The sequence below is a fragment of the Typopeltis vanoorti genome, chromosome 8 (assembly GCF_054136105.1).
Source record: "Typopeltis vanoorti isolate ZY-2024b chromosome 8, IOZ_Tvanoo_1.0, whole genome shotgun sequence".
In the NCBI taxonomy this organism is placed as follows: domain Eukaryota; kingdom Metazoa; phylum Arthropoda; class Arachnida; order Uropygi; family Thelyphonidae; genus Typopeltis; species Typopeltis vanoorti.
This window is the reverse complement of record NC_143556.1, coordinates 77691832-77704685: the sequence shown is the minus strand read 5'-3', so window position 1 is coordinate 77704685 and position 12854 is coordinate 77691832. Positions and strand designations below refer to the sequence as shown.

Here is a 12854-nt window from a genome sequence, read left to right as displayed (position 1 = left end):
GTATGCCACTTGAATTATAAAACATGATTCAGGAACTAGCACAGAAAAAGTAAAGGCGAGACTGAATGATGAACTTGAAGAAGACTAAAGTAACGTTCAACAACTTCACAGATAAATCATATATATATATATATATATATATATATATATATATATATATATATATATATATATATATATATATATATATATATATATATATACAGGGTGTTCGGGATAAATTTGACATATTTATAATTAATTATATTTTCCCGTAAGTTACATGTATTAACACACACTTCTCTTCATTTAAAAGTTTGGACCCTTCTTCATTCATATACAAGATGTCAGAAAGGATGGATAGCTGGAACCCACCTGAATCATGGAAGAGAATAACTTGTATCATGATGATTCGTGCCCGCCATCAAAATAAGGATATTACGACTGCTGCCCAATGCTCCCTGAATACAGTAAAAACAATCAGGCATGAACTAGAGACTTGCAATGGTGACTACGAGGATGTAGCAAGAAGAAAGATCCCTAGCAGACGATCTGATTGCGTTCGTACAGCAGAATTCCTCGCAAATCTGCAGGAACAGGTGTTGAAGAACCCTGGCATTGGAATTCGGGCTTTGTTCGTGGAGTTGCTAACTGTAGTCAAGCCCTGGATAACAAGGGTAGCCAATGGTAGGCCGTATGTATGGCAGCAGGATTCGGCCCCTTGCCACACCTCTGGGAAAAGTCAAAAATGGTTGTCTGAAAATTTCTACGACTTCACCAGTCCAAATGTTTGGCCTCCAAACTCCCCAGACCTTAACCCCATGGATTATTTTGTATGGGGCGCAGTTGAAAAAGACACCAATCGCACTTCCAGTAATACAAAAGCCCAGTTAATGGATAAAATTAAAACAGTTTTTGCGGCCCTTCCCAGGGAGACTGTAGCATCAGCTCGTTCGAGGTTCCGAAGCAGAATTGAAGCTGTGATCGATGCTAATGGTGGTTATTTTGAGTAAATCTTGTTGATAGTATTGTAATTAACTCTGCCTGTAATTTTTTTTGTCAATTCATTAAATTTAATAGATACAAAGAAGATTTTCTTTTTCCTTACGAAACTGTCAAATTTATCCCGAACACCCTGTATATATGTTGAGAATGTAATGCTTGAAGATGTGAATGACTGCATCTACCTAGGTCAAAAGATTACAAATGAGCTCAGAATCCAGAAAGGAATGGAGAGACGTGTAAAACTGGCATGGAATGCATTTGGTAAAAACTATATCTTTTAGGAGCACTCTGCCCTTACATCTAAAGAAAAGTCTTTAACTAGTGCATCCTACCAGTTCTTACCTATGAATCGGAGGCTTTGAGCCTTACCCAGAGAGAGAGAGAGAGAGAATCAAAGGCTGGAAACCACTCAGAGAAGCATGGAGACATGCGTGATGGGAATTGCAAAAAGAAATAAGAAATGGAATATGCAGATAAGAGGAATGATAAGAGTGGATGGAAGACATCATCTGTGTGAAAATCCTAAAATGAAAATGGGCAGGCTACACCGCTAGATTTGAGCAGTGTTGGAATGATAGAGATAATAAACTGTATCCCAGGAGACTGTAAAAGACCTAGAGGACATTTAGCTGAGGGATGAAATCAAGAAACAAGTTGGTCGAGAAATCTTGGAAATACATCCATGATGTTGATGATTCAACCCCTGAAATTCAATTGTCTTATAATAAAATTCTGGATCTCCAATGCATAGTTGGCACAAATCAAGCTGGTTGAAGAGCAAATTTCTTTTTCACCATTTTTCTTAGTCTCTTTTCACATATGCTTGCATAAATCATAACTGGAATCCTTATAGATGGACAGTCCTGTTCCAAATATCTGGTATTCAGCCTTTTGAATGAGGCAGCATAGCTACCATAAAATTTTATATCTCTAGTTAAATATCACTACGCTAGCTGCCTTTCTACATTTCAGATTTCTGACTGCTTATTCTTACTTTCAGTACTACTGAAATGTACTCATGATGGCATAACTCTCATTTAAGTTTTCAAAATAATTACTCTAGATTCTGAATATTGTTTAGTTTGTATGCTACCTTGACTGTATCTCCATTTTTGGAGAATCACAAAATTATATATTTTGGCACCTTCATGATATTTATCTTATATACTTTCCCAGTGTTTCTCTCTAATGATCTGAAAAAGTGCTTCTTCCATTTAAGAAGAACCTTCTATGAAATTATGTCCAAATAAGTCTCTTATTGTACAGTCTCAAATTTTAAAATTAGCCTGTATGACTATATTTGAAATTGGCTCCATTCAAGGATAGTGATACTTCAAATTGGTTCATGATGATTTAAAATAGGATGCGATCAATGTGTGGACCAGATATTTTGCATGGAGAGTGGTGAGTGAGTGGAACAGTGCCAAAATTGATTGAGTTCCCTGACAGTGAATGGAATCAAGGAGAGGTATGATAGGATTTGTGTGTATGATGGTTGATTTGGGTCTCCCATGATGAGTCTCTGGACTCTATGGAGATGCTGTAAAATAATACTAATTTCTCAAGAATTTGATATTGTAAAAATTGACTTTATATATAAATACATATACATAAATTTAAACGTGCATTTTTATAATGTGTACAGGTAGCATTATTGTAATTCTCTCTCTTTTTTCTTTTTTTTTTTTTCAGCCATTGAAGAAAATGGTTGATCGCATAAGAAGATTCCAGGTGCTAAATAGCCAAATATTTGCAATTCTTAATAAATACTTAAAGACTAGTGATACTGACAACCTTCCTGTGGAACATGTACGTTGTTTTCAGCCTCCAATACATCAGTCTCTGGCTGCTGGGCAAGGAGGTGCTACAATTTATATGAGACCCGAAGGTGTTCCAAAATAATAATTGCTATTAAAGCTAGAGACAATTTCAGGGTACAAGAAAGCCAACAAAATGGAAAAAATGCAATCATAAAATTTTTTCAAGGTTACCAATGCAAATAAACAATTCACTATTGTTATTCAATAAATAAATATATACTTATTATTTATTAATCATAGAAAATAATTTAAAAAAGTAGGTAATCTGTTTCAGTTATTTTTCTTTTAAAGAAATGTAAATAATTTCAAGATTCTGACTTATTCTATATATAACAAAATATCAAGAATATTTTTCTCTGGTAAAAGCATGCTCTACTAGAGAAAATACTTTTTAGACTTTTTTTTATTTTTAATAAATTTCATATTGAGATTGTCAAGTCAGCTGCTGTTATATAATAATTGATTTTAATCTGTAAGTATATAAAATATTTATATATCTGAAGAATTATCTGAATTTTTTAAAATTTATCCATTGTATGAACTATATCTGCATGTAATATACTGGGCGACAAAGTGTTTTTCCACTTGCTGATCATATTGTAGATATTTCATTATTCTTCTTTTGAAGAATTCTTCATTCTGAAATGGAAAATATTTTGTCCGAGGTATATTTGCATTTCATTTTATATAACCTGTATATTTGAAGCTGTCCTTTTGTTATGTTGTGTATCCTAGTATTTTTTGTAATCAGAGACCGTTTTTGTACTATTATGTTTGTGTTTGGATTTGTGTTTATATATGAAAGGAAAAGAAACCATACTAAGATTAACTGTTTTATATATATATATATATATATATATATATATATATATATATATATATATATATATATATAGCAGTCTTTCTTGAGTACAAATGCATGAAGAGATTCAGTGAAATAGAGATATAAGCACTACAAATACAGTAACTATCATTAGAATAAGAAGTGATTGCTGTTATTCCAAACTGCTCTTTTCATGTGAAGACTGTTGAGCTCAAGCACAATGTCTTGCTTATACGTGAGATGAAACATAGCTGAGTAACCACCTAATATGATACAACAAAGGTTTACATTCCATTGGTTAAGGTTGAGCACAATTTCTGTAGACTCCAATATCTTTCTTTCAGCCTTGTGGGTTGGCCACTGTTTGGATCTGTATAAGATAGTACAAGTCCAACCACAGCAGAGGCATCTCTTGTAATACATGTTTTGTATTTTTTAAAAAAACTTTTTTAATTTTTCCCCAATAAATGTAGGACACTGAAATCATGCCAAAGGTAGTAATTTACTTGGGTACAATTGTGTTTTGTACCTAGGTATGTTTTGATCTTGTGGATCAAAGCAAGGATTGTAATAATTTTGTTCAAGGTATGAAATTTAGTTGTAGTGGAGTTGATATGAGAGATAAGAATTCTATTCTAGGGAGATATCCTTTTTATCTCACAATTATCAATTTTGTGGTGTGCTTGAGAATGAAACAGTCTGGTACAGTCAGCTCTTGCTATAGCAAACATTTAGGGAGCACAAGAATAGTTTGTTAGTGACATTTGTTATAATGCCATTCTTCTGGAATATGGTGGCAGGAAATCTTAGTTCTTTGATTAATGAGACAGCAAAGTTGATATAGCTTTGGAGACTCTAACAATGGTACCGAACATGTGATAATTGTGATTTTAGTCTGTCTTGGGGGGGGGGGGGGGGGGGGCATTGCTCTCTAATTGAGATGTTGAGTTAGTCAGATGATTTTAAAAATCCTGAAGGTCATTTTGACCATAAGTCCATTTTCTTTATATAAAAAAAAAGCTGGGGGGGGTGAGTTTGACACAACAGATATTATGTGAATACTCTAGAATTCATTAACAGAAGCACTCACAACTGACCTTGGCAACCCATTCCATTCATCACCACTCTCCAAGTGAAAATTTAGTCCTCACACCCTTACTAACTACACTCTTGCTCAACTTCCAGGGATGATCTCTTGTTCTGCCCTCCTCTAGCCAAATGCTGAAAACGATTTCCCCTGCACTAATCCTATAATACCCTTTAAATAACTTAAATGTCTCTATTGCATCCTCTCTTTTTAGCCTATCAACTAGCTTTTGCAAACCCACAAACTGTCAGTCTATCCTCACAGGCCACCACCACCACCACGTTGGTCATTCTCTTCCTCATCCCCCAAGAAACTCGGGTGACCAGACCTGAGTAATATAGATATGTGGGGGCTATCCGGGCCTTATAACGAGGAATGACAACTTCCTTATCGCTGTAATCAGATATCGCTATGAGCAGCTACCTTGGCAGTATACCTTCTAAACTTCAACTGTCTACTACCAAATCTCTAGCCTCATCTATTTCATGGAGCACAGTCCCATCGATGTGAAACACAGCTTATCCCAAAACGCATAACTTGACATTTTTCCACATTAAACGGACACTTGTCATCTTTTGTCCATACTGACAACCTATTTAAATACTCCGCATTATTATTACTACTCCCAGATTTCCTTCGTCTGAATGGAGGAGGGGGGAATGCTGCTCTTACTAAAATTTGAAAAGGGGTATGTGGATACTGAAAGTTTGGGAGACACTGTTGTAGAAGATAGGTATTTCTTCAAATGCTTCCATACAGATACCGGCAAGCACCAGAGAAAGAGCATTTCCCACCGTTGCTAGGTCTGTATGTTATTTACAAATGCAGTAATATCCTTGTATATGGAGTAAATTGAATCTCTACAATGTCATGACTAAATGTAACATGTTAGAATCTACCTTGACTGAATAAACCTCAGCTGTAATCTATCACTTTTGTTCAGCTATAGTTCATTCAGTAATGTGCTTGAGCTCAACAATTCCAACATGCATAGAACAACTTTGAACAACGGTAAATAATTTTTTGTGGTAATGACAATTAATGTATTTCTCCTCTCTATGTTTTTGTGCATTGAAATTCCCTGCTATAAAGGCAAAGCTAGTGGTGCTATTAAAGTATAAACAACAATAAGAGTTAACTGTTATGCTGTTGCTCAGTATTAATAAACAGAAATCCACGTCTAACAGCTTGAAAATATTCATCAACATGGTATTTTTTTTAATTAAAAAAATACTAATATCAAATTCAGAATTTTATTCAGGTTCAAAGCATTATTTTACAGATAGTGTTATGTAAATGCAAAGCTTAAAAGTTACCAGTATTTTATTAGTAGATTGGTAACAAACTAAGTGACAGAAATTATTTTTAATACAAACATTTGATTTAATAAAATGAGGACTGTAGAGTGATGAGAGCAGCAAAAAATTTAACAGATGGTTCTCACTTCAGCATCAGGATTCAAATAATAGTATATATTTTTTTTATATGGCAACTAATTTTATGAATATTATACACAAGTGCTGGACATTCCATTTTTAATATTATAGTTTATCATATAAGGCTGTTTGTAGTTCTTCCATAATGTTAAACCACCTAAAGAAAGAAAGACTGTTATAGGTTTAATTCTAGTCACCGACTAGAGGAACTTTTTTCTAGATCCTTTTTTTTTTTTTTTTTTGCCATTTCTCGGGTCAGCTGATTTTTTGGATAGGCAAGTTGGGTTTCTCCCTTCTGGAAATGTAGAAATTTAATCCTTCTACTTAAAGTCATGTGTAGAACTCTCGCTGTTTGAGATGCTGATTTAGGGTTACGAGACAGTGGCAGTTTTCTGCCATACTCTCATCCTGATGACTTTAAAAGTATCAGTGATGGAAGGATGGAGACTTACTGATTTCTATAAGTTAAGGCTAAAGGACTCACTCTGCCAGCTCCCTTTTGGAGGATAAAAAGACATTAATGATTTCATCTATACTTGACTACACCTAACCCTCAGTTTACACAGATTAGTTTTGCAAAAATACCATGTCAACTGAGCCTAGCATTTATATAAAAAATGAGAGGGTAGGTTCCATAACATTCAATTAAATATTTATGTATTTTTAAAATAAATTTCTCTCCAGCCACCTGAGTATGTTCCACTGGATAAAATACACACACACACACACATATATATATATATATATATTGTCACTTGAGTCTCTGTGGATCAGCAGAACTAGTTCGATATATATAAAGAATTATAGAACAAATACTTTTATTTAAACAGTTTATATAGCAATATATGAAATGTCTCCTTATGTTATTTTCAAACAATTTATGTTAATAAATAAAATAAATAATATAGTAGTACTTACATTAACTAGTGGGCCAGTTATATGATTATAATAATAGATCATTTAAATCCACACTGTACAGAATAAGTTATTACTTTACAGCTTAATTATTAAATCTAAATATTACACACACGTACCTGGCAGACTGATACCTTGATGTTTTGTAATAGGTGAATGATAACTGGTGTGACAACATATGCAATGGGCATATAGGGCAATTGCATAGTTTTTTAGTACAATCCAAGCATATTTTTTTTGCTATTGTGTAAAATTGAAATCATGCAATTGAGAGTTAAGTGTAGAGTGATGTAATGTCAAAAACATGACTTATGAATGCATTATATAATTTTTTATTTTTTAATTTAGCAATCAGTTGTAGGGAAATATTGAGAAACCCATAGCTCACTGTTGGCCTGTATGTGTATATATATATATATATATACTAAATATTCTATGTAATGAATGATTTTGTACAGTTTATACTCAATTTTTTTATACTGTAGATTTTGATCTAAATTTACATATGTATACTGAAATTAAAAAAAAAAAAAAAAGTATGCACCTCTGTTTTCTTAAACATGCAACAGTTTTATTAACTAGGATGGGGGTCTATGAACATGATGATAAAATTTGAAAGAACAAATATGTGGTAAGCGACTACTAATACTGTATTTACTTGCATATGCTATATGTAAACAAATACTATACATATAGCAGGTGGTGTTGCAATATTTATTAAAATAAATATTGCAACACCATTTTTTTAGAACGAAACATACCTGCACGTGTGTATTATACCTGCTTGCCTAACATATTGCTATGCTATGCAGATATATACAGGGTGTTCGGGATAAATTTGACATATTTATAATTAATTATATTTTTCCGTAAGTTACATGTATTAACACACACTTCTCTTCATTTAAAAGTTTGGACCCTTCTTCATTCATATACAAGATGTCAGAAAGGATAGATAGCTGGAACCCACCTGAATCATGGAAGAGAATAACTTGTATCATGATGATTCGTGCCCGCCATCAAAATAAGGATATTACGACTGCTGCCCAATGCTCCCTGAATACAGTAAAAACAATCAGGCATGAACTAGAGACTTGCAATGGTGACTACGAGGATGTAGCAAGAAGAAAGATCCCTAGCAGACGATCTGATTGCGTTCGTACAGCAGAATTCCTCGCAAATCTGCAGGAACAGGTGTTGAAGAACCCTGGCATTGGAATTCGGGCTTTGTTCGTGGAGTTGCTAACTGTAGTCAAGCCCTGGATAACAAGGGTAGCCAATGGTAGGCGGTATGTATGGCAGCAGGATTCGGCCCCTTGCCACACCTCTGGGAAAAGTCAAAAATGGTTGTCTGAAAATTTCTACGACTTCACCAGTCCAAATGTTTGGCCTCCAAACACCCCAGACCTTAACCCCATGGATTATTTTGTATGGGGCGCAGTTGAAAAAGACACCAATCGCACTTCCAGTAATACAAAAGCCCAGTTAATGGATAAAATTAAAACAGTTTTTGCGGCCCTTCCCAGGGAGACTGTAGCATCAGCTTGTTCGAGGTTCCGAAGCAGAATTGAAGCTGTGATCGATGCTAATGGTGGTTATTTTGAGTAAATCTTGTTGATAGTATTGTAATTAACTCTGCCTGTAATGTTTTTTTGTCAATTCATTAAATTTAATAGATACAAAGAAGATTTTCTTTTTCCTTACGAAACTGTCAAATTTATCCCGAACACCCTGTATATTACTAGAATCAACTCTAAACCTTCAGCTGCATGTGGAGAATCCAAAAGCGGTAGTTTGTCCACTTTTGACATTGGTAACAGACTATCATTTAAACTCCTGTCAATAATGTGTTAGGTTCAATGACCTTGCACAGCTGAGTAACTTGTGCTCATAGAAATTAATTCTCTAATAGGGTTAAGTCCTATCTGCTGTGTCTGTCAGATTGTAGGATGAAAAATCCTGCTAGTCCACCTCAGCCAAGAAACACAGAAAACTAAGTGATTAAACAGTGCTCTAAAGAATAATATTTTTGTTTAAGACTGGTGTAAAAATAATATTACTACCATATTTTTTACAACTAATACTGCAATGTCCCTGTGATTCAAAACATAAGGACATTGCAAGAAATCTTCACAACTGCATATAGAGGCATGTGGCTTGTTGACATGATATAATCACATCATTTAGTTTCAGTGGCTGGAAGATAGACTACTGACTGAAGTGCAAGATTTTTGGATATATTTCTTAAATTGTGAAACCAAGCAATATATCATATTGTATATTGTAGATGCTATTGCAACATTATTTAAGGAAAATTTCTGAACAATGCAAATTTCATCCCAAGCTGTTGGACCACTGAATCCAAAACTATATATGTATACCAGTTGAAGGCACTTTTCAAAATCCATCTTCAAGGCCCACCTTTCCTAATTGGATTGTGAGGGTAGCAGCTGCAAGAGCGACTTCCAATGGTCACAATCCTCCGCCACCAAGCTCAGGTGTTCTGGTGGGACTCCCTTTTCCAAAATACCCGATTCATATCATTCTGATGACAAATGTCCCCAGAGTGTATACAGCCAAAGGAATGTTAATATAACAGGCCTCAATTTAGTTTTCATTGAAATATAATGACGTAGGTGTTATTACTAATTAGAAAAGACCTGCACCATTGTGCTTAAACATACAAACTCAGCTTCATCATTTCAGTTACTGCAAGAAGTATATTAAAGAAGAAAAAATATGCAATTAACTAAACATTGTTATAGGATATTCAAGATATAAAATTATTTGCATCCCAATAAGTTTTCCACAGCAAAACCAACAAGTGTCTCGTGACTCTGTTGAATGAATTAAAATTTATACACCTGTTTCTATGACTGTTTTAAGTATTGCTTAACAAATTTTGATCAATGACTTCACATGGCAAAATTCCTGTGTGATAATACTGTTTTGGTTTTTAAATGTCTAAAATAAATTAACACATAGTGCACGAGTTTAATCATAAAAAAAACTTACAATAAAGTGGATTAAGTATCATGTTGTCAACATTTCATCCATGCAGTTGATCATGATCATAATGTCTGCAAAGAATTGTCAGTGGTGGAAAGTGGGTGTTTCAGTTTGATCTAGAAACGAAACGCCAGAGCATGGAATGTCTTCTCCCGAGAAGAAAGTCAAGTTGCAAAAATCACGTGTCGAGACAATGCTCATTGTTTTTTGCCACTGATGGAATGATCCACCGTGAATTTGTTCCTGAGGGCATCACAGTGAACGGTCAGTATTATTTAGAAGTAATGCAACATCTGTATGTCCACATGCGATTGTCAGGAAAGAAGTCACATGACAATGCACCCGTGCACTGTGTGCTTGCTGCCTGTGAAGCAGGTTCCGGCTTTGAAGTTGATCTATGTGATCAAACCTCCCCAGACCCCTATTTGCCAGATTTGTTTTCCAAAGATAAAGTGTGCCTTGAAAGGGGAGCACTTCAGTGACATTGAGGACATCCAACGCAGCGTGACCCAGAGAATGAAGGAGGTTTCCATTCGGGACTTCCACAGTGTATTTTCAGTGGCATATTAATCTATAGTACAGTGTGACTGTTATTATAGACTGTTCCTGTGGCCCTATGAGTTTGGTGCAATGAAAGCCAACTGTATTTCCTCTCCCATACACACTCACACATAAGAGAAGCACTAGATCATTTTTAATTCATATATATATATATATATATATATATATATATATAATGTATTCATAAAGTATTCTAAGAATAAGTGAATTTGTAAAGAAACATGAGCCAACTTTAAGTGAAAGAATTCTGCTTTTCTATAAGAAAAGTAGAATTTTTGAATTTTTCTTAAATAAAATCAAACACACACAGATTCTTATCAATTTATTTTACATATCTGAAAATTTATAATTCAGCTAAATCAGAAAAAAAATCTGCAGATTTTGCAGATGCTAATGTTTTACTTTTTCTTTTATTCCTTTTGCTAGGTTTTGCATTAGGATCTTCTTCTATCTCTTCTAGATAAGACACATTCCAGAATTTAATTTTATGATCATGGGAACAACTACTAAGTAATGAACTATCATGGGATAAAGTCATGTTTTCAACTGGAAATTCATCATGATTACCAACAACATCCAGAAACCGGTTTGGAAGAATATGTACAGCCCTGAAAATAAATAATAGAATAACCTGTAGGAGATCTCAGTTCATGCTGATCTGTTAATACTTCGTTAAATCAGGAAATGCACATCTTACTTTCAACTCTAAAATTATTGACTGAACATTTCTGATCTGCCACAGTAGTATAATTACCATGTGGGATATGTAAAGGAGGATTATAGTTATGTCGATCGAACAGAGCTTGCAGTGCATTTTCAACTCCCTCTCATTTTCTGAGCAGAAACTTGTTTCATATAGTAAGCACAGAAGGAAAATATCAGAAACCTGAAATGTGAAAAAAAGACAGCTGGAGCTGACTTATTCAACTTGGAATAGTGGTTATAAAGTTTTTAAATGGCTACATTATGTAATACAGAAGGTTTGATCCTAAGGTCAAATTGCAGATGACTGAGCTAGAGTTCTCATTGTACCAATTAAAAAAAAAAAAGGGGGGGGGGGGAGATTAGAGCAATTTCTTTAGTGAATGTTTCAAGAAAGATTTATCCATTTGAGAAAAAGAGTAATAAAAATTGGTAAAGAACAAATTTGATTTAGGCATGAGCATATTTTTATCATACAACAAATATAAGGATCTCTATTTTAAGTTTTGTTGGTCTCGAGTATATAAGGTACCAGGGGAGGATGATCTATTAAAAACATGAAATTTGTATGGCATAAATGGAACTTGATATAGAGTGATGCACTAGAATATAATATGATTTGATGTAAAACAGGAGTAAGGCAAGACTGTGCACTGATCCCACTATTGTAACCTAATGTTCATAAGGGATATTATGCTACCTGTTTTAATCTATGCCGATGATACAAATCCTCCTACACAAGTGTCTAGGCAAATAATTAGAATTCAGTGAAGATAGCAAAACTGAACACAGAAAAAGCATACTAAAATGCAAGGCTGGTGTGAGGGGAAACCAGATGAATATAATATTTAATGGAACAAAAGAGAAATCAACAAAATACCAAGCTACCAGAATACGTGTTTGTGGCAGTATAAACTTGCATCTTGTTCAAACTTGAATCTGAGAGTAGAAATAAAACAAATGATCAAAGGTTTGTTCTTTTAAGGCAGCACTGACTGTATCAATCCACTTCAATGTTGGTCACTCTGAGTCTTTTCTGGCATCAAACCTGTTTTGCTATCATTTCCTTCCCTCTGTTTTAAGTTGACAGGCCTCCATAGATCTTTAATCTCAATCCTTTTCAACATCTGTGGGATGAACTAGAGTGTTTGGTGAGGTCAAGGGATGTCTTTCCCATAATGAAATCCCAGACTGTTATTTGTTATGTGCTTACAGGAAGAATAGTCCAAAATTCCCATTGATCACTATTATACACTTGTGGAAAGTATGTCCTGTAAGATTGCTGCAGTCATCACAGCGAAAGGAGGTCCTACATCTTATTAAGGTGGGCACCATGGCTGTTTGTTCCTCACACTATGGTGTCTGTTGACTTTTTTCCAAGCAGTGTTAGTCACCCCTCTCTAAACAAATACCATGGAAAAATTTTGTGAATCTCAAGTAGTTGTGCTCATATCCCAAAAGCTTTTAAGCTTTCACTAGGTCTGGCATGGCATAAAGGCCTATTAAGCTGTTGGCAT

At 34.5% G+C, this 12854-nt stretch overlaps 2 protein-coding genes across 3 annotated transcripts in view; one reads left to right on the top strand and one right to left on the bottom strand.

The window, feature by feature from the left end:
* Cyfip (Cytoplasmic FMR1-interacting protein Sra-1) overlaps window positions 1–3691 on the top strand; it is a 452821-nt gene extending 449130 nt beyond the window's left edge. Inside the window, exon 26 of the mRNA XM_090396405.1 lies at window positions 2677–3691. Coding sequence (XP_090252531.1) covers window positions 2677–2886 — 210 coding nt within the window. The 3' untranslated portion in view covers window positions 2887–3691. The remainder of the gene's footprint in view (window positions 1–2676) is intronic.
* Window positions 3692–10942: 7251 nt separating this feature from the next.
* LOC150104143 (WD repeat-containing protein 55) overlaps window positions 10943–12854 on the bottom strand; it is a 164406-nt gene continuing 162494 nt past the window's right edge. For both annotated transcript variants that reach the window (XM_090396779.1, XM_090396778.1), the window contains exon 8: window positions 10943–11243. In XM_090396779.1, coding sequence (XP_090252905.1) covers window positions 10979–11243 — 265 coding nt within the window. In that variant the 3' untranslated portion in view covers window positions 10943–10978. The remainder of the gene's footprint in view (window positions 11244–12854) is intronic.